Source organism: Glarea lozoyensis (assembly GCF_000409485.1).
Source record: "Glarea lozoyensis ATCC 20868 chromosome Unknown GLAREA15, whole genome shotgun sequence".
Taxonomy (NCBI): Eukaryota; Fungi; Ascomycota; class Leotiomycetes; order Helotiales; family Helotiaceae; genus Glarea; species Glarea lozoyensis.
This window is the reverse complement of record NW_007360989.1, coordinates 1,678,092-1,705,622: the sequence shown is the minus strand read 5'-3', so window position 1 is coordinate 1,705,622 and position 27,531 is coordinate 1,678,092. Positions and strand designations below refer to the sequence as shown.

The 27,531-nt window shown below is 46.5% G+C and overlaps 14 protein-coding genes across 14 annotated transcripts; 6 read left to right on the top strand and 8 right to left on the bottom strand.

Annotated features, from left to right (window-relative positions):
* Nucleotides 1–306: 306 nt before the first annotated feature.
* On the bottom strand, nucleotides 307–1,085 carry GLAREA_06374 (uncharacterized protein; the record flags this gene model as incomplete). Its single annotated transcript, XM_008081788.1, has 3 exons — nucleotides 307–541; nucleotides 601–685; nucleotides 770–1,085. The coding sequence occupies 3 exons, from the start codon at nucleotides 1,083–1,085 to the stop codon at nucleotides 307–309; spliced, it is 636 nt and encodes a 211-aa protein (XP_008079979.1).
* A 521-nt stretch (nucleotides 1,086–1,606) lies between these two features.
* On the bottom strand, nucleotides 1,607–2,783 carry GLAREA_06373 (GroES-like protein; the record flags this gene model as incomplete). The annotated part of the gene is made up of 2 exons (XM_008081787.1): nucleotides 1,607–2,537; nucleotides 2,584–2,783. 2 exons carry the CDS (start codon nucleotides 2,781–2,783, stop codon nucleotides 1,607–1,609), a joined length of 1,131 nt encoding a protein of 376 aa, XP_008079978.1.
* Nucleotides 2,784–3,581: 798 nt separating this feature from the next.
* GLAREA_06372 (NAD(P)-binding Rossmann-fold containing protein) lies at nucleotides 3,582–4,856 on the top strand (the record flags this gene model as incomplete). Its single annotated transcript, XM_008081786.1, has 1 exon — nucleotides 3,582–4,856. One exon carries the CDS (start codon nucleotides 3,582–3,584, stop codon nucleotides 4,854–4,856), a length of 1,275 nt encoding a protein of 424 aa, XP_008079977.1.
* A 486-nt stretch (nucleotides 4,857–5,342) lies between these two features.
* GLAREA_06371 (uncharacterized protein) lies at nucleotides 5,343–6,710 on the top strand (the record flags this gene model as incomplete). Its single annotated transcript, XM_008081785.1, has 1 exon — nucleotides 5,343–6,710. The coding sequence occupies one exon, from the start codon at nucleotides 5,343–5,345 to the stop codon at nucleotides 6,708–6,710; it is 1,368 nt and encodes a 455-aa protein (XP_008079976.1).
* A 126-nt stretch (nucleotides 6,711–6,836) lies between these two features.
* Nucleotides 6,837–7,562, bottom strand: GLAREA_06370 (Acyl-CoA N-acyltransferases (Nat); the record flags this gene model as incomplete). Its single annotated transcript, XM_008081784.1, has 1 exon — nucleotides 6,837–7,562. One exon carries the CDS (start codon nucleotides 7,560–7,562, stop codon nucleotides 6,837–6,839), a length of 726 nt encoding a protein of 241 aa, XP_008079975.1.
* A 1,090-nt stretch (nucleotides 7,563–8,652) lies between these two features.
* GLAREA_06369 (Actin-like ATPase) lies at nucleotides 8,653–11,979 on the bottom strand (the record flags this gene model as incomplete). The annotated part of the gene is made up of 6 exons (XM_008081783.1): nucleotides 8,653–8,725; nucleotides 8,817–8,986; nucleotides 9,040–11,234; nucleotides 11,289–11,658; nucleotides 11,706–11,894; nucleotides 11,947–11,979. 6 exons carry the CDS (start codon nucleotides 11,977–11,979, stop codon nucleotides 8,653–8,655), a joined length of 3,030 nt encoding a protein of 1,009 aa, XP_008079974.1.
* A 444-nt stretch (nucleotides 11,980–12,423) lies between these two features.
* GLAREA_06368 (Ankyrin repeat-containing protein) lies at nucleotides 12,424–13,110 on the top strand (the record flags this gene model as incomplete). The annotated part of the gene is made up of 2 exons (XM_008081782.1): nucleotides 12,424–12,622; nucleotides 12,674–13,110. The coding sequence occupies 2 exons, from the start codon at nucleotides 12,424–12,426 to the stop codon at nucleotides 13,108–13,110; spliced, it is 636 nt and encodes a 211-aa protein (XP_008079973.1).
* Nucleotides 13,111–13,802: 692 nt separating this feature from the next.
* Nucleotides 13,803–14,597, top strand: GLAREA_06367 (Protein kinase-like (PK-like); the record flags this gene model as incomplete). Its single annotated transcript, XM_008081781.1, has 1 exon — nucleotides 13,803–14,597. The coding sequence occupies one exon, from the start codon at nucleotides 13,803–13,805 to the stop codon at nucleotides 14,595–14,597; it is 795 nt and encodes a 264-aa protein (XP_008079972.1).
* Nucleotides 14,598–15,228: 631 nt separating this feature from the next.
* On the bottom strand, nucleotides 15,229–15,694 carry GLAREA_06366 (uncharacterized protein; the record flags this gene model as incomplete). Its single annotated transcript, XM_008081780.1, has 2 exons — nucleotides 15,229–15,240; nucleotides 15,299–15,694. The coding sequence occupies 2 exons, from the start codon at nucleotides 15,692–15,694 to the stop codon at nucleotides 15,229–15,231; spliced, it is 408 nt and encodes a 135-aa protein (XP_008079971.1).
* A 948-nt stretch (nucleotides 15,695–16,642) lies between these two features.
* Nucleotides 16,643–17,803, bottom strand: GLAREA_06365 (Pectin lyase-like protein; the record flags this gene model as incomplete). Its single annotated transcript, XM_008081779.1, has 1 exon — nucleotides 16,643–17,803. One exon carries the CDS (start codon nucleotides 17,801–17,803, stop codon nucleotides 16,643–16,645), a length of 1,161 nt encoding a protein of 386 aa, XP_008079970.1.
* A 1,407-nt stretch (nucleotides 17,804–19,210) lies between these two features.
* GLAREA_06364 (C2H2 and C2HC zinc finger) lies at nucleotides 19,211–20,077 on the bottom strand (the record flags this gene model as incomplete). The annotated part of the gene is made up of 1 exon (XM_008081778.1): nucleotides 19,211–20,077. The coding sequence occupies one exon, from the start codon at nucleotides 20,075–20,077 to the stop codon at nucleotides 19,211–19,213; it is 867 nt and encodes a 288-aa protein (XP_008079969.1).
* A 1,178-nt stretch (nucleotides 20,078–21,255) lies between these two features.
* On the top strand, nucleotides 21,256–22,281 carry GLAREA_06363 (Ankyrin repeat-containing protein; the record flags this gene model as incomplete). The annotated part of the gene is made up of 1 exon (XM_008081777.1): nucleotides 21,256–22,281. The coding sequence occupies one exon, from the start codon at nucleotides 21,256–21,258 to the stop codon at nucleotides 22,279–22,281; it is 1,026 nt and encodes a 341-aa protein (XP_008079968.1).
* Nucleotides 22,282–23,917: 1,636 nt separating this feature from the next.
* On the bottom strand, nucleotides 23,918–25,278 carry GLAREA_06362 (uncharacterized protein; the record flags this gene model as incomplete). Its single annotated transcript, XM_008081776.1, has 2 exons — nucleotides 23,918–25,187; nucleotides 25,229–25,278. 2 exons carry the CDS (start codon nucleotides 25,276–25,278, stop codon nucleotides 23,918–23,920), a joined length of 1,320 nt encoding a protein of 439 aa, XP_008079967.1.
* Nucleotides 25,279–26,194: 916 nt separating this feature from the next.
* Nucleotides 26,195–27,370, top strand: GLAREA_06361 (Ankyrin repeat-containing protein; the record flags this gene model as incomplete). The annotated part of the gene is made up of 1 exon (XM_008081775.1): nucleotides 26,195–27,370. One exon carries the CDS (start codon nucleotides 26,195–26,197, stop codon nucleotides 27,368–27,370), a length of 1,176 nt encoding a protein of 391 aa, XP_008079966.1.
* Between the last annotated feature and the right edge of the window lie 161 nt (nucleotides 27,371–27,531).

The following is a 27,531-nucleotide window of genomic DNA, read 5'->3' as shown; positions in this document are numbered from 1 at the left end:
AAAGTATTCTGCTCTGTGTTAGGGTTGACAACATCACTATCTCATTACCAGTCGGCGAATTTTCCTCCTGCAGTAACACCCACTACTATGAGCTCAAAACGCTTCTTCTAACCACAATTATGCTGTTTATTGACTCCTGATGTACAGTACAGACATACAAAGAAAAGTGTTGCAGGATATGTGCAAATAAAACATTGAAACCTTGTTACCCCAGCTCTAACCGCTGTAGCTTTCAAAGCTATCAATGCCCTGCCATCTATCTTCGGAATCATTCCACATTCTTAACCTCCTGTTTTGTTTGTCCCTCTAGTGGTGGCTACCAGTGTCGCCTCTATAACCGACGAGCTTCATTCTGCCAATCATCTCACCGACAGTGAAGAATCCAATTACTTCGGCAGCTACGACACCTCCTGATATCAACTTGGCGTTATCCATATTTCGGAGAGACTGTAATGAGTTTGTAGTCTGGGAGACTAGGGAGCCGGGATTGCGGAGGCTCTTGAGGGCGGATTGAAAGTAGGATTGGAATGTTGACACAGGTCTAGATTGATAATCAGTCAAAGTGCTATAATTTTATTCCGCAATTAGTGTGTAGCTTACGGTGGAGTCATCTTCTGCCCTCTGAAGACAAGTTTTGACAGCTCCATACCAACACGGGCATAGTAGACGGTAGGAGGAATTTGACCTAAAGCGCTTGATTAGCCATTGAACGCTTGGCAATAAACGTATATCTCGAAGATGCGGGCAAGTGGCAGCTGCAGTTACTTACGCTCAACAAACGCAATTAACTTCCCAGTCCTTCCTCCAATCTTGCCAAGCGCGTTCCCTAAACCCTTCGCGGCACCGCTGATTGCTGGGCCAGCAGAAGAAGTCACCCTCGAGAGACCCTCTGAAGCTTTCGACGTGTACTCTGAAGCGGTTTGAGAAGCCTTTGCTGTTGTCTCCTTCGCTGCTTCGGTGGCTTTTGCCGTTGTATCCTTCGCTGCCTCGGTGGCCTTTGTGGTCGTCGATTGGCATCGGCGTGCGGTACGTCCAGAGAGCTTGGTGGATTGCCGCAGAACGGCGCGCGAGACGTTCGACGACATCGTGGTTATGAGATGGGCCAGAAGCTCTGGTGAACGGGTTTGCGTGATGCCTGTATGGTTGATGAGCAAGCAATTGGTCGTGGAATACAATCGCACGAGGGAAATCTACTTCGCCGGAGAACGGGTACAGAGATTTGAATTGACGCAATGGTCAGGTTGTGGTCCAAGCTTGGGAACCATCATTTGTGGCTCTGAGCGAGCTTCCCTTGAATTTTGAATCACTCGACTTTGACAAAAGCAATCGATCGAGTTCTACATCTCTTCAAATTATTGCCAATCTTGTGGATTTATTCTTATTTTATTCTAGACAATTACAACAGCACAACTTACAGCCGCCTATTTCACCCACTGGAAGATAGGTGGAAGTCGTGCAGAGCTGGTCGACAGCTCGACGCAATGACCCGGAATCTAAAGAACATTCTTCTCTATTTCTTGATTGACTGTCGCCGCAGTTTCAGCCTGTTCAGTTCCGGGTCGTATGCGCTGGTAGTTATTTGTCTAATGCCTAATCACCGTCTAGTTCAATCCTCACTCTTGATCTGCACCTTGATGGCGCCAGTCTTCGCGTCCGCAGCCGTCTCGAAAGCCTTCACGGCGTCCTCGAGCTGGAATCGATGAGTGACCAACTTCTTCATGTCGATAATGCCGCTTTGCACTAATCTAATCGCTCTTGGCCAGGTGTTGCTATATCTGTACTGAAATTGTAGGTCAATCTCGCGCACACTGAGTCTCATGAACGGAATTGTCATCTCGTTCTTTCCAACGCCAATCACGAACACCTTGCCTCCGAATTTCGCGGCCCAGATCGCAGCGCAGACGCTGCTCTCCACGCCTGTACATTCAAGAGCCACTGCTGGTTCGATGCCTCCGAAGGATGCCACAATGGCCTTTGCAGATTCCTCTGCTGAGACTCGCTCGACCTTGTGTACGATCACGTCAGGCACGATATTCTTTGCGAATTGCAGTCTGCCTTCATCGATATCTGTGATCACAATAGGACATGCGCCGGCAGCCTTGCAGCAGAGGAGTGTGATGAGTCCAATTGGCCCAGCGCCACAGATGAGTACTGGATCTCCCAATCGCACACCGGATCTTTGCATAGCTGCCAAAGAAACACTCAATGGCTCCAACATTGCTCCGTCCTCGAAAGACATGTCGCCGATCTTGTGACACCACATCGCTGGGTGGTTGACGTATCTGCGGAGTAGACCTGCCACCGGAGGTGTCGACAGAAACTGGACCTTCTCACAACCATTATACCGCCCGGTCAAGCATGGCTCGCACTCGTTACAGATAACATTGGGTTCAACTGCTACTCGGTCTCCAACTTTGAGCGTGTCAACTGACGGATGGACTGCCAATATAACTCCAGCGGATTCATGTCCGAGAATATGAGTGTCTTCGACGATCATGGGCCCAATACACCCGGCGTGCCAGAAGTGGACATCAGAGCTAACATTGATTAGAATTATTCTTGCAGAATTGTGATCTCACTTACCCGCAGATACCAGTACTCTTGATCCCGACTGTCACCTCTCCTGGCTTCAAACTGTCTCCTTTGCTGACACTTTCCACGGATGGTTGGGCTTCTCCGACCCAGAGCTTATGCTCAGGGTTTGTGTATACTCCGATGTTGGATTTGGTGGGTTTTTCCATGGCTGATGGGGCCGAGACGATATCGACTGCTGAGGGAGACATGATGTTAGCAATGAAGCTGGGATACTCTATTTGGTGATGGAGAAATGCGAGTCGACTTTGTATCCTGTTGGACGAGCGGAAGGATGTATAAGAGACTTACTTCTACAAAGTATTTGAACCGACCCGTATCGGCTGCAGAGGTCAAGGAGGGGCAATAGGGTAAGAGCACACTACTTTACGGGACTACAACGTGAACTTTGTTTGAAACCCCACCTACGATGCGTCCGACGAGCATTCTGCCAGGCACTTTTCCACTATTCGCCGTCTGGAGAATTACAACCGCCGTGTAAAGAACTCATGTGGTTGTGCTGGTTTGGTGGGGCAGCACAGGTCGGCGTGAATAAAGCCGATCCCCCAGAGACGGACTCTGAGGCTGTTCTCGCGCGCCAATCATCACCGCAAAGGTTGGCGTGCATGGACTTTGAGTCTTTTAACTTGTGGAGTAATCCACCGAGGAGACATCCTTGCCGTGGAGGTGTCGAGCCGTCCTTCAGTCAGGTACGGACTCACGTGGGACTCAAGACGGAATAAGTCGCGGGCCATGTCACGTAACGATACACTCTGCCCGGCCAAGCACTTTTGCGTCCGTGGTTTAAGATTCCATTGTCAAGAAGTACTTTGATCATAAGTACACCGTGTTACTCTTTGGCCGCACCAGGTAAGACAGCTAAGGTAAGTATCTTCATTATTGTTACAATGCCACGTACTTCCTCTGTCTGTTCAATCTTGCGTCATGCGGCTCTCGAGTGCAGGTGATTGCGAAATCGCTACCCCACCTTGAGCCACGATTTGTCAAAGATGTTAAAAACAACGAATGTTGTGCAGTCAAGCACGAGAATTCTCAACTTTTTATCTGTCCCAGGTGCTATTGTCAAGCCCATCTACACGACACACTATTCCTCGCACGCCGTACAACGTGTTCCAACTTTTCGATATACCTACACAACCACGAATTTCAAGATGCCACCAATCCCGCCCAAGGGGGTGAAGGTCGCCGTTCTAGACGACTACGCTGGCACGTCGAAGACATATTTTGAGACTTTAGAACCTGGGTTCAAGTTCGAATGGTTCTCTGATACTCTACCCCCATACAACCATCCGGATACTACAGACGATGTTAAGAAACAGATAGTAAATAGATTGAAGCCGTTTACTATCGTATCTTCGATGCGTGAACGCACTCCCTTCCCCAGAGAGCTTCTGCAGCAGTTGCCCGGACTCAAACTCCTTCTCACGACTGCTACTCGGAATCTAGGTATCGATATGGTAGCTGCAAAAGAGCTTGGTATCACAGTAACTGGTACTACTAACAAAAGACCACCAAATGCACAAGCTATTACCCCTACGAAACGAAAAGGTCCGGATTCGACTACCCAGCATACAGTTGCTCTCATTCTAGGAATCGCAAAGAATCTTGCTCGTGACAACGATGCTGTCAAGCGCGGAGAATGGCAGTTAGGGCTGTCAACGGGATTGACAGGAAAAACTCTTGGACTTCTCGGACTTGGAAGGTTGGGCATTGCTGTTGGCAAGATCATGTACTCAGCGTTTGGTATGAAGATTATCGCTTGGAGCTCAAACCTAACCCAGGAAACCGCGGATGAAAAGGCTACAAACGCAGGCCTTCCAATCGAGGACGAAGACGGTGACAAGACATTCCGGCTTGTTTCCAAAGAAGAGTTATTCAAGAACGCGGATGTCTTGAGCGTACACTACGTTCTCTCCGACCGATCAAGAGGTATTGTCGGTGCGGAAGACCTCAAATTGATGAAAAGAAGTGCTCTGTTCATCAACACCTCCAGAGGACCACTAGTCGACGAAGACGCACTCCTTCAGTGTCTCAGTAACGGAGCCATCAAAGGAGCTGCTCTCGATGTCTTTGCGCTGGAACCTCTGCCGCTTGATAGCAAGTGGAGGACGACGAATTGGGGTCAAGACGGGACGAGCCAGGTGCTGCTTACGCCTCATACGGGGTATGTTGAGGAAGAGACGCTGAATAATTGGTATTATGAACAGAGTGAGATATTGAGGAGTTGGCGAGATGGGAAGGGGGTGGAACCTGTTATTAATTGAGATGAAACATGTAGGGTGTTTTGATTATAAGAATTGATCTATAGTTATATCCTGTACTAGGAAGAATGAATGGTGGAGTGAGGTAGATTAGGGTCGATAATTAAGTTGTACTTATTAGTGGGTATATTAAATTTTCGCGGTATTAATCCTAGAAAATTAGTTGGATTAGAGGATTTATTGCCATAAAATAAAAATAGCCTAAAGTCACTGCTTGTGTAGGATCTTATATCTGTAGGTTATATTTCTTTAATCTTTAGACTTATCCTATTACCTTCCACGTGATCGTCCCAATCTGACATAACCCCGACAGCTGAGCTAAAGCCGAAGCCTTGTTCACAGCCCTGTTGCTCAGCTCGAGCCTCACCCAAAATTTATATGCGTCGCAGGTCCTCTCTTCAACACTCAGGATAATTACACTCTTCCACGCTCCCTCGGCCGATCGAATTCGCTCTGCCTACCTGGCCCCGCAACTCGAAATTCGATGAGATGATCCTGAGTCCACACAACTTAAATCCCCTCAAGCTTGCGCGGCGCTCGATCGCCTGTAAACTCACACCACTGTTCGCGCAGCAATGCCGCTTTCTAAATCTATACCTCACCGCAAAGTCAGGCGATACGAACAATTACAAAATCAAGGACTTTGAGCGATACCACGATTATGCCAAACCAGAGGACGTAAAATTGGACATATGGATGGAGAAGCCTTTGAAGCATGAGAAGCGGACAACTCTGGCAGATGTGTTGGAGAATTATCTCAAGTCCGGCACCCTTCTTACTCCTCTTATCACCAAAGGTTCGAAAGTTGGCTCGGATGGGCAGTACATGTTGAAGGAGCTTGACATTTCAAAAGAAAAGGGTCTTAATATTCTACCTAAAAAGCTCGTCGGTCTCAAAGGTCGTGGCGCCAAAGGAGTACATTTCAAAACTAGCGTTCCAGCACAACATTTCATGAACACAATGTTGAAATCATGGCACCAACTCCGCGTGAAGAATAACATGGAATTCCATATCCATCTGAAAAACAGCATGGCGGAAAAGGACAGGACAAAATTTGATGCCGAGTTGAATCATCCAAATGCGATTCATCTGCGGCCTGATGTATTGTTGAAAGCCATGGGAGACACCGAGGTCGAAACCATCATAAGTCCTTGGGCTAATCACAGATCACAATGTGCTTTCGTACTGGCTCCGCGTGGTGAAGTCGATTTATCTTCGAACCTGCAGATGACAAAAAAAGCCAATGACATAGTCGTCATGCGCAGGAAACAAACGCTGCTGGAGTTGGACGCTCAGGGAGCGGGCATACCGATGAAGTGGGAACGAAAGCGAATCAAGGCAGAACAGAAAAATTCGCCTGAATACAAGACCCACGCCGAGAAGAGAAACGAGGCATTTGCAAAGATTAGGGCTACAGACCCAGCAATCGAGCCGGTCATTCGACGTCTATCAGAAAAGCACACCCCAGCGTCGGTCCTGCTCTCGATGGCCGACAACTATCAGGCTCAACAACAGACACTCTCAAGACTGGGCCAAGAAGACCCTGAGCTATTCAAAGTAGTTCGGAAGGCGGTCAAGCCACAAGACTCGCCCATTGTAGTGAGAAAGAAGATAAGTGAGGCTCAGGCGAAACTGAGGGAACCTGGCTTTCGGGAACAGTTTCTCTACAAGGAGGAAAGATCGAAGGTTCTCCGCGAGAAGTGGGGGAAGAAGAAGGCCGATGTAATCTCTAAAGCTGCCTTGGTCAAGCGGGTTCAGTCGTCACCGAATTCTGAGGGAGACTTTGATGGTTGGTCGGATTCACCAAGGAGGGAAAATGGTGAAGTTCGGGTTCGATTTGTTGGAAAGGGCGACTAGAGAAAGACCAACAAGCTTCTTCAGGACAATCCAACGCCCGGCATTGTGGGTACTAGGTCTCGAACACGACCACAAACTCCTAAAAGTACCGAGAACTCATCAGATCTTGGAATTGAGTAGGCCATTTTACTCTTCCGCCTCCCCAACCTCCCCACTCCCCTCTTCAAAAGATTTCGGAACATAAACCATCTTACACATCGCCATGCTCATCTTAACACCAAATCCCCTACAATCAACCTCCAACAACTCTCCCACCTGCTCAAATCCAAACCTCTCATACACCGGCCGTCCCATCACCCCAGCCTCCAGATACGCACGCGTCTTACTCGCCTCCGCCTGCTCGATCCCCCATTGCACTAGCTTCCCCGCCGCTCCCCGTCCGCGATACGCAGGGTGCGTTACGAGATGCATTAATATCCAACACGGTTCGTTGGGGGGGATCCAGGATGGCCTTACGGAATCGCGGGTGCTGAGGATGTGGTTGTATAATCTGATGTTAAACCCACCCGGCACGTTCGGGATGGTGTCTAAATCATAAACCTCCCAATGACTTTCCGTCTCATAGTCATAGCCAGCGGGATAGAAGTGCCACCGCGCAATACTCATAATCGCCTCCCCCTCCTTGTCCGTGGTATCGACGACTTTCATATACCGCACCGTGGGATCGTGCAAGAATCTCTCTTTCTGCTTCGCAAAGTGGAAGTCTAAACGTGTTTGTGCTTCGCCGTGGGTGGTGATGGGCCAGCAGAGGGGTGTGGGTTGGCCTGTTAGGTCGATCCCAGGCGCGTGAAAGCCTTGGATGGTGAGGGTGAGGAAGTCGGGAAGGGTTAGGGGGAGGATGTGGAGGGGCATTGTGTTGGGTTGGGAGGTTGCTGGGTGTATGGAGTTTAAGTAGGTGGTTGGGTTGATGGAGTTAGGGGCTGTATAATTAAGAGATGGGTTTGTAAGATATATAAGGATTCGGTGAGTCATCTGACGTCCTCCCGTCGTGGGGGATGTATGGATGTTGATATTCCCACTCTGTATTATATATATGTATGTTGAGGTAAATGGGCTTCTGTGGTATATAAGTTTTGGATGAGTCACCTGATTTGGTTGATGTAGAAGATATATGAGGGGCTCCACCGTTGTGGTGTTGAAAGGGCGTAAAATGTGCATCCCACTTTGAGTTACTGCCCCAGTTGATTCTTGGGTTTTACGTGAGTTCTCGAATTAAGTCGCGCGGTGTTTTTGCTGGAGAATAAAGATCTCATAGTTTACACTAAATTTATAAAATTTCAATGCCTTCAACATCCACCCTCCATCATGTACCTCTCTCTAGATAGATTAAGCAGTACCCATCCATCCCCCGAAAAACATTAAACCACGCACCATGAAACCTACATCCCTCGAGACGAGCACGTTGATAACTAGAACGATGTCGTATGAAACGCACCCGCCAGGAGTCGTAGAGAGTGTGCGTAAAGAATGGGGATTCTGGTCTAGGGGGTGGATGGAGGTTGGGGGTGATGGGATGGGATGGGTGGGGTTAATGAGGGTTTGGGTGGGTGGGTTGAGGTGGACTATTGAGAATTAAGTTAACTATTTCCACTGGATTTCTGGTGGAGTATCTTATTGGTGGTTTGGATAGCGAACATGATAACACTTTATTCGAAATTTTAGGCAGGTGTTTAATTTAGAACGTCGTACTCTAGTTCACACTACTCGTCTCAAGACTGTCTCGTTCTATTTAAACTGCCTAGATAAGTTTAAGATCTCAATACACAGGTTTCGCACTTATAAACGTTTTGAAGTCCTAAATATCTTTCCAATCCTATTAACCAATTTCGAACTTGCAATACATGATTTTGAAACTCACCCCTTTTAACCAAGATATCGTTACCAGTTTAAAGCCAAAAACCAAAATCCAACATCCACGCAGCCAAATTCTCCTCGCATGATATCAAGAAAACTCTTCAATAACACTCTTCGGCTCCCTCCACTTCCCAACAGGTATGTAATCTATATCATCAAATCTAACACACAGTCAGCAAAAACATAACTATACATCTCCCCTCTTCTCCCTTTCCCCTATCCCACGAACAATAAACAAAAGAATTCACTCACCCAAAAGCCTTAGGCCCCGCAATTTCCAACCCCCTCTCGCTCGTCCAGATAGGCGACGGCGCCGCAACGAGAACCAGCACTTTAAGACCGAATCTGTATTCCGGGACGCCTAGGGCGGTGCCGGTGAGTGCGTCGAGGATTATTATTAGGGAGGGGACGGTTGCGAGGATCTTAGAGAGGAGGGGTGTTAGTGAGAGGGGAAGGAAGAGGGAAGGGAACATACCTTTGGTTTGTTGGATGAGGATTGGAGTTCTGCGATTAAATTCTCGTTATTAAAAACCACCCTCAACACTTCATCTTCCTTCTCAGTTCCTTCACGATGTTGCTTGGAGATTTGCGATCCCCTAATCCTCACCTCCCCATAACTCTGCCCACCAACAATCCTCTCCTCACTCCCCACAATCTTGCCCCCAAAAATCTCCCTCGCAGCCCCCTCCCCACCGAACTCATTAACAACCGCACTGCCCACCTCCCCAATAGACTGACTAGCCTTACACCTCGCGACCGCCCTCCCTAACCTCCACGCGAGGGAGTGACTCCTCAACACCCCCGTCTCCGCCATCTCCTTCCCGCTCATAGGCCTCTGCACCATCCCCGCCGCACATCCCATTTCCACCAGCAGAGCGCGCAGCGTGCGGTCCACCATCTTCAAATCCTTTGCGTGCGTCATGATGAAATCAGTACCGTCACCACTGGACATGCTCACAGGGAGAAGCTCGTTGATATCACCGCTACTAAACACATAGGGTGTGATTTTCTCGAAACTAGGGAACGCGCGACCCATAAGATCGCCGTCGATGATCGGGACGTTATGGGAGGATCCGACGATGAGGTTCATCATTCCATTTGCGCCGCCGACTTCCACGCATATGATTGCCGAGAATGACTTTTTATCGAGGTGGGCGAGCATGTTGGTTAGAGCGTCTTGAGAGAGGTTTCCGCCGGGTCGTTCGATACCGATAATAGGGGAGCCGAGACAGACGACGGGTAGGAGGAGGGAATTGGAGGGGACGGCAGAGATGTCGGTTATGCGGAGGGATTCGCCGCGTTGGAGACAGGAGTGCGCTTCGAGGGTTGTGAGGTAGGGGGAGCCGCCACCGCCGCAGCCGAGGATGTAGGTTCCTGTTGAGAGGAAGGAGAGGTCTGTTGGGGAGATGTGCCAGGTGCCGTTGGTGATCTTGGGTTTGTAGGCGTCGATTGCGGAGGGTTCTTTTAGGTCGATGGTTGTTGGGTGGTTTGATTGGGAGGGGGTGTTGATGAATGTCCAGTCGGTAGAAGGACTGGAATTGGTAGCTGTCACGTTGCTTCCTGCAAAGGTGGTAGTTGAGGGAATTTGTACTCCTATGTCTGTAGCCTTCGGAGTTGATCTGTCAAGCTCTCCTACTACCTGCACGTAAGCCCGAACCTTGTTAGCAATATACGGTAGAGCTACAAGTTCCTGAAATATGATCTTGACACTATCCCGTGAAGCACCTTTCTTCACACAAGTTCTGTTGGCCTCAGAGATTATACTTTCCAAGATCTTCTCGTCTTCTCCAGAAGATCTGCCATTTTCTATTGGCACAATCTTGTCAACGGTGGTTGATAGTTTTGCTCTTGCAGCACCGATCGCATTTGCAACCGAAGCGTATTCGTGGTGAAGTACTTTGGATGTTCCTCTAAGAGGTGATTGGCATAACGCTGCCGCGCCACCGACAAGTGCAACTGGTAGAGGCGTTGCTTTTGTTTTGATGCTGTCGACTAGGTTTTCGAGTCCTAGTTGCATTATAGCTTTGGCAGATTTGATAATGGAACTGTCAATGTTGACTGGTGTATCACCGAAGTTCGGCATGTCTCCTGCAGCAATAGCTATGTCTGATGCAGTCATAATGTTCCCTCCAAAGCAAAGAGCCCTCTTCGAGAACTCATGTCCTAGAGATGTCGGTCCTACTTGGACAGCGACCACCGAACCTCGAACGGATTCTGTCTTGATAATTGAGCCCCCACCAAGACCTATGCTTTGAACGTCTGGCATTGGGAAATTGACGCGGACGTTTGCTATCTCGCTATACGCCGAACCTTGTCTTGGATAACCATTATTTAGAACCATACCGGCATCGCTAGTGGAACCCCCGATGTCAATAACCATCATGGCTTCAGCTTGGTCATGATGAATTCTGTCCCCACCTAGTTTGATGAGTGATGATGCACCTATGAGTGAGTTGGGAGGTCCGCTAGCAATAATTGCTACAGGACGCTGTGTTGCTTCTTCAACAGAGATCATCGTCCCATCATTGCAGCTGACGAAAAGAGGTGTCTTCTTGAGTCCCGTCGTCGCTAAGGCATTCTCAAGGCTTTTACTGAAGATTGAACTCATGTTAAGCATTGAAGCATTGAGAATTGCCGCATTTTCTCTTTCGAGCAGACCTAAGCGACCAACTGGCAATGTAGATTAGTAGTGCTTTCGTGTAAAGTGATGCCAGGGTTGCGTACTATGTGCTGAACATACAACATTAACGTCACCAAGTTCTTCCAATATCCAATCCCGAACGACCTCTTCCTGTTTATGTTCAACATCAATCGGTGAGAAGGTCCCTACTATGACGATATTCCGGATATCCTTGCTCCGGATTATGTTACATTCTTTGAGTACACCTTCCTTACTTGGCGTACCAATCACCGTGCCATCAACGTTCAATCCCCCTTCTACGAAACCAGTGTGTCCGAGAATCACATCTCGAAGCTCAGTTGGGAAGTCGACAAACGGTGGTGTATTTCTGGTGAAATTGCAGGATGCTAAGCGAATAACCGCAACTTTCTGTAGCTTTGAAGCATCTCTTTCGACAAGAGCATTCAAGAAGTACTTGTATCAATTAGCTGACGTCTAAATTAAATTACAACTATGCTTACCGTTGTCCCAATAGTAACACAACGAATTTGGGAGATGAATTCTGGTTTATCCTTTGTAACTTCTTTTATTGCATTCTTGACACTACTCAGTCCAGCAGTGGTTGGTACTTTTGTCCACTTCACAACGCCTTCATCTTGCTTTGCGTGGTTGGCGTCGAGCAGAACTGCATCGGTATTTGTGCCTAAACACTTTTTATATCAGAGGAAGACACAAAACGTTGCTTGGAGACTTGCCTCCCACATCAATCCCCAGTCGTAAGAAACTGGAAGACATTGATTCCGAGTAGCCACGATAGATTGAAAAGGTCGGTCAGAATTGGTCTATAAGAAATCTTGGAAAGGCGCAACTCCGCAGAGTTCAATTGGTCTTCGGTCTTCTCTAAGCTTTTTCAAACACCGGAAACGAGATTACTGAAATGACGCAACGAGAACCGCGTTGCGATGCGTGAGTTAGGAATTTGAGGTTGTGTATGAACTTGCCAGTGGCACAATTAGCTTGAGCGACTATTTAGACCCGAATAGTAGACTACATACCTCGATACGTTGAAGTGCATCCGGGATGTAGAATTGTTGATCTTAACCCTGCAACTGATGATCTGATAAGATAAAAAATAAAGATGTGGGGTATCGGATGTATCACGTGCCATTTCAACACCCCGCCATGAAATTAATTTTGCGAAACGAAACAGAGGTACGAATTACGAACTCGACCAACATCATGACGCCCAACATCTCTGAAGATGAGATAGACGATCTCATTTACTTCGCACGTACTGGAGAAGTCGATGAGCTCAACTCACTGAATGAAACCATCTGCCAACGAGAAAGTATCTCATCACTAGAATTTCTAGATTTGGTAAAAGATGAGAACAGTGGAAACGGCGTCCTGCATATGGCAGCTGCAAATGGACACGATAGTAAGACTTTATTCAACATGGCATCTTCCAACGCTAACCATATTTGTTCAGAAATTCTTTTAGACCTCTGCAAAGCGCTTTCGAATCCATCCCCGCAGACTCCTGCCATGCTCGCGATAATCAATTCCCAGAACAAAGCTGGAAACACACCCTTGCATTGGGCAGCACTGAATGGACATCTAGAATCCGTGAAAGTTCTCTTAGATAACGGGGCTGATCCAACGAGAACAAATCAAAGAGGACATGATGCTGTCTATGAGGCTGAACTAAATGACAAGAAAGAAGTCGTGGAATGGGTTCTCAAGGAAGGCGGAGAGGGCCTCGAAGAAGGCGTCGTGGGAGAGACAGGCGAAGGCCGTGCCGACGAAAGCGCGGACGAGGATATGCAAACAGATGAAACCGATGGCGTCAAGGACGAAGAATTATTGAAAAGAATTGGGGAGCAGTTGGGCCACTTGGGCATCCAGGACGCCGATCCGAAAACTTGAGGTTCTGCCACTGGACAATCAAAAAATTTCGGGCTCGCAAAAGTCGCTGTGTCGCATCTCCGGCGTCCTTCCCGTCATCAGATCGGGATTAGCCGTCCACTTGATGGAAACTCGCAGGGACATATCTTACTGCCAGCAGCAAGTGCATCCAATCGCGCCCTGAAGAGAATTACAGCGACAAGTGATTGGACTCATACCAGATGCGTCTGAGACGTCTTCTGGTTGAGGTATTGAGTTTTTGGCTCGCTTTGGCAATAATAATGCAAGTATATACTCTACCTTATTGCCTGATACCCAGAACAAGTGTTGATGATATTCTCCTTATCTCTTGCGTACGCAAGTCTGCATACCAGTGAGCCAATCTGTATCTCACTCACCGCCGGGAAGCCACTTCATAATTTTGGCAAGTGCCGTGAGTTGATATTCTCCTGGCTGAATCATCCAGCTTTGTTTGGTGGAAACCAGAGCCTCGTCTTATGTTACACAGCATCTTGCCCTATTGCAGCAAGGTCGCATTCCTGACTGCAGGAAATTTTCTCGTCGCTTTTAGAAATGCGGCAGCCTCATTCTGTCTGTACCGTTTTGTTCATTTGGGGTGTCACAGGTCCTGATCCTTATTTTCGGACAGGCTGTTTAACTCGAACCCGCTATGCCGCCCTACTCATTCATAGTATGATTGACAGTCCAAGATCATGAAGTCCTTACCATTCAAATCACAAACATTCGCAATTGATGACAGCTGGAAATCTACGTTTGACACCTACGATGCTCCGAGTATTGGCAGAGGCTCTTCCGGAACTGTTCTTGCCATAAATAAGATTCTAGTCATCAAGGTCTTTGCGGACGATGATGAAGGTCAATTGGACTACGACCGCGAAACATCGATCTACTCTGAATTACAATCTGAACATCAATCGCCATACATAGTACATTTTATCGAGGAATGGCAATCTGGGCTAGTTTTAGAGCGACTTGATTGCTCGCTCCGTATTTATTTACGCCAAAAATCGCAACATCCAGTGGAGAAGGTGCTGTCTTGGATGCACGATGCGTGTAAGGGATTAGAATTCCTTCATAGCAAAGGCATCATGCATGGCGATGTCGGATGTCATAATTTCCTTGTCAATCGTCAGCAGCATCTTAAGCTGTGTGATTTTGCGGGTTCTAGGAGAGAGGGTGAACTGGCAAGAATCAGCTATGAAGTCCGTGGCCAACACCCAACTTATCAAAGTGGCCAACCAACACGTGCTACCGAGCTGTTCGCACTAGTGAGTTTCACTCCTGAATACGCTTTGTCTCTGGCACTAAATCTCTTCAGGGTTCTACTATATTTGAAATGTGTACTTCTGTACCTCCTTACGCAAATGAGACAGACAGCTTTGTCCAAAACCAATTCAGACAAAACTTCTTTCCACTCACAGACATCAATTTGGATCTCATCCGGCCAATTATTGAGCGATGCTGGAGGGGAAGATACTTCTCGGTGACCGAGGTTCATAAAGAAGTAACCAGCTGTCAAAAACGATTAAACGACTGAAGCCCTTCTTGTTACGTTTTGATTCAAACCTCAAAGTGCCAAAAAATTCGGCATATACCGCGAGGGAAATATTTTCAAAAGGCTACACGGCGTTTCCATAAAGAAGGGCAGAATAGCCTACCAAACTTTGTCTTATTGTGGAGTTACTTGTGGGATAAATTTGGCGGAAGACTCTTGGCTGTGGCTTTCTTCTCTCAGACGTTGGAAACATTTTCTGAAACAAAAATTCTGGCAGTCAATGAGCAGGTGTCGACAGGCGCGTCAACGGATCACGGTACCTTTTTCTTTGGTCTGAGGTCATCATTCTCACGAGAATCTTTATTTGGTGAAATATTCAACGGCTTTTCAATAAAATGCTGTCAGCTACAAACACAACCACCGAACTCAAAATCAAACAAACAATACACTACGTTCGAAGAGTACATTGACAGGGCATCTTTCTTGTTGAGGCCTGCATCCCTCTCCTTGTTCGGTCCTGCTAACACGTCAAGATATGAGAAATCTCAATGCTGGGCTAGTTCCGCAAATTTTCAAATTCGTAATTGAATAACCTTCCTGCTACCACTATCAGTGCCGTAGTATCAATGGCGTCGCTACTTCAGTCAGAAAGATCAAGACCTCAATTGGGGACTGATATCGACAGCCACTTACCCTTGGAAAGTATCGATTCTGATATGCTGAGTTCTCTATTCTCTTGCGCTTGTCGTCATCCGCGATTGCGACGGCTGTGTTGTATTTGGTCAAAGCCACTTGAGATGCCATCTCATAATCCGCGACTGCGTTGCCGTATGCAACTCGATAATCCTCCTCGGCTTTGTTCAGCTCTCTACAAACGGGACATGGCGTGGTTCTTCTGGACCCCATATCCGCGTACTCCTGTCCGTCCCTGCCCGTTACATTATTGCACAGCTGCCACCCCTCAGTCGTCGAATTTGTTGCGTCTCTGCATAGATGGAAGCTTCGTATCTGGTACCTGTGAGCAGGCTCATTCAGAGGAATTTGCTCGCACTGAGAGCTTTCGACCTCAACCGCCTCCCATTGGCACATTGCAAATGTTTAATCAAGAACAGATTTGAATTGGATGTGTTTCAAAATATTGCGCGAGTAAAGCACTGGCGGTACTTCAGAGATCGATGACCTGTCAGATAGGACGAAAAACCCACAGAAATGGGGCAACACATATAGCACGTTCAACTTCATCAACCGTTGGGCTGGTTCAGCATAAAGTGATTGCTGCCTAACGAATACATTCCCGCAAGCTGAAGTAGAATAACATTTGCCTTGTCCGCCTCTTTTGCTGAAGACAAAGTTAGAGCCTTGTCATAGAATGCAATTGTTGGTTTTAACCATTTTGTCTGTCGCACTTTTTACCTCATTGGTTGACGACCGTAAAGCGGCAAACACTGGAGGCTCTTATGTGCCAGCTTCAATGAACTCTCATAACTCAACGATGCGTGGTAAGCTGACTGCATATCTTGGTTGTAGCAGTTTATTTGCAGCAAAATGCTGTACAACCTGAGCATGTGAGTTGAGTCTGAAGATTCTGATGATGCAGTCATCCATCAGTTTGAAGACAACAAGGTATTAAATCACAAATTTTATGTATTGTTTCATCGGACTTCGCTTTCTTCGTAGATAATAAGACTCCCGGAGGGATTGAACAATGAAAATTGCATCTTCAGTGTACATTTCCTCAAGTATCGTCATATGTGGACATATTCTTCGCTGTATGAACTCAGCATCGGAGCAAGTGGAACAGTGAATAAATGATCTCAATGACAAATTGAAGAGGCAGACTGAGATCCCCAGTTCTATCATATTTGCCAGAGTCAATAACAAAGACGGAGGGCCGAGCAACGTTTCCTAGGATTTCAAGCAACAACGTCAAAATTATGATTAATTATATACAGAAGTTGCTCCTTTTGCTGAGAGATTATTCAGTACCGGGCACTTTCCAATTTCCTGTTGAAATGAATTACAAACCACGACTCCTGTTTAGTCTCCTTTGACACAGATATTGGCAGGAATCGAAGTATCACAACGATTATCCTTCACCACATTCCCCTGCCCAGTCGCTCCTACATAAACATCGAGGTCATTCCTCTTGACCTTATTATCCGTCACACGATTCCCCGACCCCACTTTGGCTGTCCCGCCAAACTCAATTGGAAAGTCATCGTTGACGACCAATCCTGCTCCTCCTAAGTTTTGATTTTCGCCCGACGTGATGCCAGTGATCTTGTTGTCCTTGACGATGGTCTCGCTTGCACCTGCGATGTAAATACCGTAGATGAGGAAGGATCCGCTCTTTGCTGGATCTAAACATCGGGGGTTTGTGTTCTTGAATACATTGTCGCGGAGCTTGGCGCCGACGATTCCTGGGTCGACGAATGCGCCGATACAGCAGTTTTCGACTTTGTTGTCGTGAATGTTGGCGCCTGGGGTTTGTACGCAAAGACCAATTAGGTATCCTGAGATGCTGTTTCGTTTGATGTTAACTGTGCTGATATCGTCCATGCAGACGCCGATGAAGGGCAGGAAGGTATTCGTCGGAGTTGGCGGACTCGAATTGACGGTATTATGATCGATGAGACTGTTCTTCGAACCAACAGTCAACGCGCCGTAGAACGCTCCATCTGTAAGGGTGTTGTCGCTGATCGTGGTATCTTCACCACCAACAATTGCGATGTTAAGACCCAAAAATCCACGAATCGTGAAGCCGGTAACCGAAACGCCTTTGACGTATTGTCCGACCGAAGCTACTTTCCGGTGTTCTCTCTCAAAAGCATTCAATTGGACGTTGCTACCATGGATACAAATGCCCGCTTGCGTTTCAATGACATTGTTCGGTGGAAGCTTGCCCGCTAGACCAGAGCACAGGTTGTGTAGTGGAGTAGGAGGAGGAATGAGGATGGCGTTGCGGCCGACTAGCGAGATCTCGTCGGTTGTGATGTTCAATTGCTCTGCATAAGTGCCGGATTCGACCACGATGCGGTCACCTCGACTGGCGGAGTTGAGTGCAGCCTGAATTGACTCTCCGCTGCGGACTTTGTGGGTTTTAGGTCTTGGTGTTGCAGATGCTGGATCAATTAGACCGAGTAGAGTTGTGCAGACTACTAAGAGCCCAAGCAGTGTTCGAGGGGTTGCGAGAGGCATTTCTGCGAAAATTTCGACACCGTTTCTGGCTTAAAACAAGTTGAGGGGTAAATGGCAAAGTAATTCCTCTACAGAAAAAATCTCAAGCTCATGTAGGACCAGCATCGCCATTATATGCTCAACAACCGCTCGAGCAAAGCCATGTCCACGACAACAAAATAAAATCCAAACTATCGAAGCGCCTCCTCCCTTACCTAACCAATCTCCAACCCCGAAATATCTCAGGCTTTTGGCCCACGATCCAGAACTTCGGGATCGTGAGCCACAAGCCCATTTTGCGTGGGTTGGTCACGCTGGCGGGTCTCGCGAACCGCCACGAATTCGCCTGTGCCGGATATTTCCCAGTTTTCTATTGTGATCAAGCCAATTTGTGTATGTGCTTCTATTTAGTAACCACTGAGAGGGGAATTTTGATTCAGCCCTAGGAAGCGATACCGATGGCTTGCAGGTTGTGTTAAGTGAGGGGGATACTTGGGAATTGATTCTTCCACGTAAGTGAACTGTCTCTGGACAACACCTCAAATTGAATCAGTTCAATGACTTAAAGTAAAAAATGGTATGCTGGGCAAGACCATACGACCAACTATTTCTAAGAGGCTGACTGTAGTAGAAGAAAACGAGCTATGGTTTTGACCCAACTTAGAGCTTCTGTTATTAATGTCTTCGCAGAGAAAAACGAAACTTACGAATTTATTAAATTTCTGGTCATTCAAGACACAAAAACATAAACTTGTTCATTGACGAGTGACTGTGCAAGAAAAGTCTTGGAGCTGAAATTTGTGGCGGAATTTGACTCTCCTCTACCTGCGCGACCATCTTGGCGGTTGGGAAAAAGCAGAAAACCATGAAATTGACAGAATTTGAACTCAATTGGCAAATATTTTCCAGGTTTCTGGGAGATTCTTTATCCCCACGCTGATGCCGAATTACTTTTCGGTCGAAATTTGTGTTGTCAACCTTAGCTATGAGCCTCGCTTGATGAACCTCCCCCACCTTTGTCCCCCTGAGAAGACTGTGAAACAACGACAAGTTCATCGTCAAGTGTCAGTAAGCAGGAACTCAAGACATTGGCTTTTGAATGTTTAGAGAGACGAAAAAGGTATCACGTTTTGGTTGAGGCTCGTAGCATGTAAGAAAAGTTTAGCGACTTGAGCGGCTATGGATTTGGGGTATGAAACCTCATCTATTGATAAGCAAAGTCTAATCTTGCAGGCTTTCCCCAGGAAATAAAACCCAAATAAAACCAAGATTGAGAGAGACATAAGTGTCAAAGACTTTTCAGATCTTGAGTGAGAACCTCTAACGTTATAAAGGACTTCCACATGATCTGCGCCTGAATTTTCATCCAATCTTCCCGCATACCCCAAGATTCTGCTTCTTTCTCTCATTGGAGTTGTTCTGTGAAATTCAGACGTTCACGCGATGCACTCTTCGCTGGTGCTCATTGAGCTTGTCGGTACGGTCAAAGGCTCTGTGGCCACGACGGTTGCAACCGAGAAATGGACAGGGGTACTGCGGGATCTCATGCTTTCGTTGGTGTCGATGAAGATCGGATAGCCTCGCCGTTGTCTGCCCGCATCCGGGATGAGGACACGTGAACGAGGTGGTGTTGCTGTTGGATCGGTGGGATGCCGATGCACCGAGAACGGGAAGAAGTTGTGCTGAGTTGGAGGTAGACATATCCGCTGTGGCAGTGCTTTCAAATTCCAGTTGTTGATCGCTGTTCACCAGAGCAGTTTGTTCGTATGGAGTAGCTAATCCAGTCGCTTGTGCCGGGATATCGAATTCCTCGAAAACATCCACTGAATTCCCAAAATCGTTGTGGTCACTTGGGCCGGTTTGATTTTCGAAGTGATTGTTGAGTGCGACATGACCGTTGGCTCCAAAACTATGTTCCTGTGGGAAAAAGTAGAAATGTCCATGCAGATTTATATTGGGATGCACAAAATGTCGTTCCACTGAGCTGAGACTATCCTCCGAAATGGACAATTGCTCTATGCTTTGAACGGCACTCGACACAGCGTGATTCGAGGTCGGTCCTTGAGTGTAGTCGAGGAAGACCGAATCGTTGATAGATTGAGTCATCCACGAATCGATGTTCAGGCCATTATCGAAAACCGCCGAGGTGTTGTGCAGAGCTATGTCATCGCTCGGTGAAGGAATTGAATAATCTAACCACCAAGAAGAAATTTCATCCTCGGGGCTTATGATTGCATCCCACTCAGTTTCAACGTCCTGGTTGGTGGAAGCATCGTCAGAACTGCCTGAAGCCATGTTTGTGAATCGATAAACTTTCCTGATTTCAAGATCCGATTGATCGAAGAGGTCGTCGAAATGGGCATACTCGCACCTAAATATGAAGAAATATACCCTCTGTCCCAATCAGCTGCGATGGACGTGCATACAGTCTACAGCAGGGCGACAAATAACAACATAGAGGGCGACACTTTGCAGCTGCAAGTAATGTCGGGCGATCAATGAAATGAGAATGGGGCGACCATATGTAGACTGAGAGAAGGAAAGTTGGATGTTTTGTCCTAGAATTCTCCTTGGTGTAGACACAACTGCTAAATTGCAATATGGCGCGGATACTCGAATCTGTGTAGATTGCTATCTTGCTACCGATTACCGACTGAAACGGCTTGATCTGACTGACATGTACATTTATGCATACTGACCATCAGGGCCTACCATAGACAAGTTGTACCGTACGTAAGACTGTCAAATATTTTGCATTATGTGGTTAATGATTGACACTACAGGGAGTTGGGCCTGGTGTTGGCGGTCAAGTTCTGTGTAACAAACATCCCATGACAGGCTAACCTAAAGAGGCTACTCTATCTCTAGATATAGCTACCAATGAGGGAGGACTCTGCAACAAATTCCCGTCGTTTCTGCTTACAATTAACAAAGCTGATGAAGCGCAATCCACCCATTCTCATCTTACATTCTCTTCCACCAGCCTTGAGTGTAATCGATCATCATCAGAATCCTCATTATGTCGAAATTGGTCGTGGATAGGCAAAGTAGGACAGTCTTGAGATGCGATGAATGTTCCAAATCATTTAGCAAACGGTCTGAATATAAGTAATACTACAAAAGAGTGCCAGCACATGAGCCACACTAACAACCCTGCCTCTAGCCGACACAGCAAGCAACATAAGAAACCACATAAGTGCTCTGCCTGCCCGCGGGGTTTCGCCCTACGACATGATCTCGACCGACACAGGGCAGTTCATTTCGCACTGACGACAGCGAAATACCGCTGTAGTTGGCCAAATTGCAAATTTCAGGGTACTACTCGACGGGACTATCTTTGGAAGCACATACGTGAAAAACACGGGAAAACATCAAAGGATATAGAAGAAAGCGAGATAAATAACACGGTCATGGAACTCTTCAAACAGTGTACTGAAGAACAAAAGCTATCCACAGGACGCTTGAGCTTCATGATGGCGGTCCAGCTTGGAGATATCGCCCTAGTGAAGAATTTGTTAAATAACGGGGCTGATTTAGAAGCCAGAAATGGGGAAGGTCAGACGCCATTACATATTGCGACTCTGAATCACAATCTTGAGGTAATAAAGGTGCTATTTGGTGCAGGTATCAACGTGGAGGCCAAAGACAACAAAAGAACAGCCCCAATCCACTATGCTGCCGACTCCGGCAAAGAGCTCATCGTACGATTACTAGTGAACAGGCTTTTAGAGATGAAATCTACCGTTGATATACCGGACCGCCAAGGGGCAACAGCTCTCTACAGAGCAGCAGCAAATGGCCATGCTTCTATTGTCTCAATTCTACTTCAGGTTGCCGCAGACAAATCAGGAAGACCAGGACTGAGACTCACGGAATCTACAAATTCAGCGCTAAAAGCTGCTATTAGTGGAGGTTACCAAGAGGTGGTGGATGTATTACTATCTGCTGGTTGTCGCCCAACTCATTCAGAGTTGGAAAAGGCAGTAGTCGGTGGCAACCTAGATATAGTCGATGCTCTTTTAAACGCCGGTGCAAATGTCAACAAGAGACCATCTCGTTTTAACAGAACTGCACTCCAGGCTGCTATAGAAGGGCGTCATGAAATGATTGTAGCAAGGCTATTAGCCGCTGGTGCTCGCACAGATGAGGAAGTGTGGGATGGGAGCTATATCATGACGCCATTACATATAGCCGTGAGAACTTCACAGCGATCAGTTAATATAGTCAAGAAATTACTAGCTGCGGGAGCCAACGTGAACGAAATTGGGGGAAATTTGCAGACGCCTTTGCAGGAGGCTACAGGGCTAGGGGACGAAGAGATGATAGAATTGTTATCAGCTGCTAGTGCTGAAGCTAATCCTGGGAGAGAAATCTCATGCGCAGCACTATTACCGGGCTTTGAAACAAACGGGCGTGGATTCTTTGCGAATTACTTTTTGGGTGCTTGCCCTGATCCAGCCGCTACTGAGACCAATTCCGAAAAGGGCAACCAATTATAAGCCCCTAAGGGGAAGGACGTTAAGCAATTACAAGTTTCTTGATAGATAGATCCTAGCGCACCTACATAGACATTATTCTTGAGTTCAAATGCTACACGATAATAGTATTAAAACTATGAGGTTAAAAAGAATACTTTAAGCGAAATGGGAATGAGTATACTAAACAAACAAACAGTCACGTCCTCAACTTCTACGAGAAGAAGAAACTGCTAAGTGACAAATCTTTCGCCCGATCTGTAGTTGTGTGATGACTCTTAGAGATAGGTCGATTCAGTAGATGAAATGCTCCTTAGGTTGTCGTGATGGTCGTTATGATCAATCTTTTTGGAGCGAGCTATAAACACCAAGACTTGGGCTCTTTGTATGTCAAGATTCGACGGCCCAATAAAAGCGTCACTTCTTTTGCAAACCATTTTAATGTATCTAGAATGCAAGTGTTCAGGAGTTAAAGCATAAAGACTATTTGCATTGAATGAAATGTGTCGAAATCTTTATTGTGTTCTTACATGTGTATGGTTGGCTATATACTTACTGTTGCAGAGTCTTAGTTCAAAACGATCAATTACCAATGGCAACGCATCAAAGCAATCATGACTCTACGTACACTTCTCAAGAACTACTCAGCGAAACCCTTTTAGTAAGGCAGAGTAGTAATTAGTGCTACATAAGATTACAATTAGTAAGAGTAATTTAAATAGTGTTCTGATATATTTCCGCAGTAGCTCCACAGACAAACAGAATGCGTAAGTAACCTTACCTTGTCATTTATTATAGGCTGCCCAGCAATTTGATATATGTATATTTCTTGTTAGCTATCGCCATAAAAGTATTGGCTGTCAACGAGCCTTCCTCCTAGAGCACAATTCCAGTAGCAGTGCCCTCTGGAGATTCTTTCAACTAGAAGGATACTTTAAGCGAGTAAGTAATCTCAAAAAGAAAAAGCCAGTGTAATTGGTCTAAGGAAACTTCTACTTGCTGGAAAAGTCGACCAATGAACAGTACTATAGCAGCTTGGTGAAAGAAGTATCCGTGTTCCGAATGTCACTTGGCTTTTCCATTGGCAGCTACCTAGGTAGGTAGCGGTAGCCTGTAAGCGAAGTGCATGTATGCTTATTCGCTCAAAAATTTGGGAGTTTTCGATGCTCTAGAATTCCACTCATAAGCTTAAAAGTAACAAGTTTGCGGGGAAAAATACATGAGTTGGAGAGATATGACTTTTCCGGCCCTCTGTACGATCGTTGAATGAAAATTATCTCGCCTCGTCTGGAGCCCGATAGCCGAACTTTGAATCGTATCAAAAGCTTTCAGCAGATTCACTTCGTGTTTGAGATTATTGGGTTTAGGTAACGACTGTATTTTTGTTTCTGGCACCGAACACAAGAGCAAAACACAAATCTGGATAAAGTGACCGAATCCACCACAATCTAATATCGCGAGAGAATTGATTTCAGCAAATAAACGAGCGTCCAAGCTGCTAGAAGCCGAAAGTAACCGAAAAAATAAACGAAACAGTACTAAAGAGCTTTTGAAAATGAAGAAACCCCCATCGTCAGCCACAACTCCTCCCAATCTTCCATTGAGCTCTGTTAACCCTTGAGGTTACTCTCTGAAACCCATCGACTCCTATCAACGATTCTTAGAAGGTTCTCGGCACGTGCATCTTTTGCTGGTGTTCTCTCAGTTTGTCAGTACGAGTGAAGCCCACCAGACCGCGAGGGCAATCTTGAACCAAACAGCGGTATTGTGGTGGACCATGTTTCCGCTTGTGTCGAGCGAGGTCGTGAAATCTTTTGATTATTTCGTTGCATCCAGGATAATCGCATCTGAATGAACCAGCGTTTCGATTGGGCAGACGTGCAATGGCTGCCCTCGGGATGGCGATAGGTAAAGCAGCCGTATTGGTATTGGAGGTCACCGCTGCCGCAATGGGACCCGCAGGATTAATTGACACTTCTGGTGGATGATTCAGAGTGGCAAGGTTCAGCTGCTGGTGATGGGCTGCGGAATCCTGGCAATGTACCCCTTGCGCCGGCGAGCCGAATTGAACGAGGTTCTGAATAGCGTTGGCGAAAGCTGGTTGATCAATAAAACCAGTCTCAATTTCAAGACAGTCGTTGTAGTCCACAAAACCATTGCTGCCTGAACTGGAATGTTGAGAATAAAGGTTGGGTTGTTCGTGCGAAGCCGATTCGAGGTAGCCATGAGAGATGAATTCGTCAAATTCTACCTGATTGATACTATCTATGCCAATATTTCGTGGGAGAAAGACTGATCGAGAAGGTAGAGTTGATATTGAATTGTCGAAAGGCTGGAATCCATTGTAATGTATGGGATTGTCGCTTTTGGATCCAGCATTTGGCGGAAGAAAGCTAGTTTCTTCAAGCAAAGTTGATTCAGCATCTCCAAGAACTTCAAACTCATCAACCTCTACGTGATTGTTGCCGCCAAAGCCATAACCCTGTGCACAAGAGCTAGGTTGTCCAACCGAAGCCGGCTCAAGTTGCACCGGAGAATTGAAGCCATTGGTGAGATTCGTATAGTCGCTACTACCAAGGACAGGATCTTGAAAATACGAGCTAGTTTGCTCAAGCAAGATTTGGTTGGAATCTAGAAAAGAACAATCCAAAGTGTTGTAGTTGTAGTCGAAGATAGAGTTTTGAGCGGCCTGGAATTGAGTGAGTCCAAATACTTCCTTATCCAAATTTAGCTGTGAAGCAAATGTTTTGGAGGCGGTGTCGACGACTGCTGAATATTCTTTATCTGAGTCCCTGTTCCAGACTGTATTGAAAGAAAGCGGGTCGTGGTTCTGCGCTGTAGCATTACATGATGCAAAGCTGGGCAACCTGCCAATAGGAGATGTCCGATACAGAGGTCGATTTACTGCTCGATCTCTGTGATTGCCGAGTCTGGAGGCATAACCGCGTCAGCAAAAAAAAAAAGGCCGTACCGGGAATTCCGACGACAGGAGCCCAAAGCGGCCGCCTGATACTGCTGCATTGTCTTGAATATAGTGTGCGAATGCGGGGGATCGTAAAATGGTGAGTGGCGCGACGCCTCGAGAATCGGGCGACCAATGAGTGAAGGACAGGGCAACCAATGAAGAAAAGACGTTGGCTTTTGGATAACAAGTCTGCTCACGTTTCCGTGCAAACAGAAAGAGGGAAGTCAGTTATTTAACGAAAATCTCGATCTTTGGTTTGGTGATGCTCCCTAGCGGTCGCCCTCTGGTTGTGTGTTAGCAGCTGTCTTGGTATTGCGAGTTCCAATTAGAAATTAACGGAGATGCAGTAGATGTTGCCCGTACAACCTGAATCTTCAGCCTCTTGGTTGTATTAATTTGAAAGTTCTTCGAGTGAGTCAATTCTTAGCCTGTGACTTTACAGATAACATGGTCGCGACCTATCCGACCCACGGCGTTACTGGATCCGAGGATCTCTCAAATGTTATGCGATAAAACTACCTCAAAGCACAACATGTCAAACTCACAACTCAGGATCCAAGTAAATGGAAAGATTAATTGCGGATTTTGTTCCAAAGACTTAGAATCATTAAAAGAATACAAGTTTGTGGCTATCTATCAACAGCATATACCCCCTCTAACAATTTCCTCAGTAGGCATCATAACACGCACTTGAAACCTCACAAATGCAAATTATGTGCTCGACGCTTTGCATTGAGACATGATTGTAATCGGCACAAGGCTACACACGGTGGGCGAGTGGCTACTAAGTTTTACTGCCAGTGGCCTGGGTGCAGCTTCAAAGGTGCTTCTCGGCAGGACAATCTCTTGAGACACATGAAAGAAAAGCACAAGCAGGCGGAAAACCCCGAAGACACCGCGGAAAATAGATTCCAACTTCTCTACTCTAAATGTTTATAGGAGCAAAAGAAATCCACCGAACGGCTGAGTCTTATGAATGCTGTTCAGATAGGTGACATCTCACTTGTGAAGCTCTTAATCGAAAATGGTGCAGAAATAGAAGAGAAGAACGACTTAGGACAAACTTCAATGCATATTGCCGCGGCAGATGGGAAAGCTGAGCTAGTGGAACTATTGCTTAAGGAAGGTGGATTGATTGAAGAAAAGAATGATATGGGAAGGGCACCACTACATATTGCCGTATTGAGCGGCAATTTGAACATGACAAAGATATTGTTGGATGCTGGCGCCAAAGTCGAGGCTGTAGATAACAAGAAATCTACACCCTTGCATTACGCCGCAGATTTTGGAAAAGAGCGAATTATAAGATTGTTGCTAGACAAAATGGCAGACAGGAGAATAGATATAGATACAGTGGACGGTCAAGGGAAAACAGCTCTTTTTCGGGCAGCGAGCAACGGACACAAATTAGCCGTGGCAATGTTACTTGAAACTGGGGCAGCGAGCTCTGGTACGGAGACTTCCCATCCAATCGACCGTCGAAAAGGTACGGCGCTGGAAGGCGCCGTCGTAAATGGTCACGCAGGAGTAGTGAACTTGTTACTGTGTACTAGCTATCAGTATATTAAGCCAGTCTCTCGATTTCCGAAAAACGTTCTCGGAGCCGACATAAAAGAGGGTCATCAAGACACTTCAACGAAGACTACAGCCCATGATACTCATGTTGATGAAGGCGTATACAATACTCAGGTTGATGATAGAGTATACAACAAGTGGGTTTTGACGAATCTGCTAAATATCGCTATGGAAGCACCAAAGATTTCACCTATAATTGTACAAAATCTAGTAGCTGCTGGAGCTGATATTAATTATGGGAAGAGACCGGGACTGAGTGACCCCTTAACTCATTTACAAGAAGCCGCTAATCGTGGTGATGACAAAGCCGTTGACGTTTTGTTAGCTGTGGGTGCTGACACTAATACCAAACAGACCGCTCACTATCCAGAGGCGTTACAAATTGCCGCAGAAAGCAATCGCGAATCAATCGTCAAGAAGCTATTGGCTGCTGGCGCAGATCCCAATGCTATCGTATCTGATGAACGATGGCCTCGTGGGCACTCGGGCGCGAGAAGCGCATTACAAGCTGCTCAGAACCGTGGCCATCAAAATATTGTCGGTATTCTAACCGCTGCTGGAGCGCTTAGATAGGCCGAAGGACGTTTTCTTGGTGATATATGGTATCATGGAAGTGATCTGAGGGTCTAGAATGGTGCAATGACAGAAACAACCTTGGGACGGAGCAAACGACTGTTCTCTGTCATCTTCTCTTTGTGTTTTTGGAGGAAGACCTGGGAGAACCTGGAACTTAC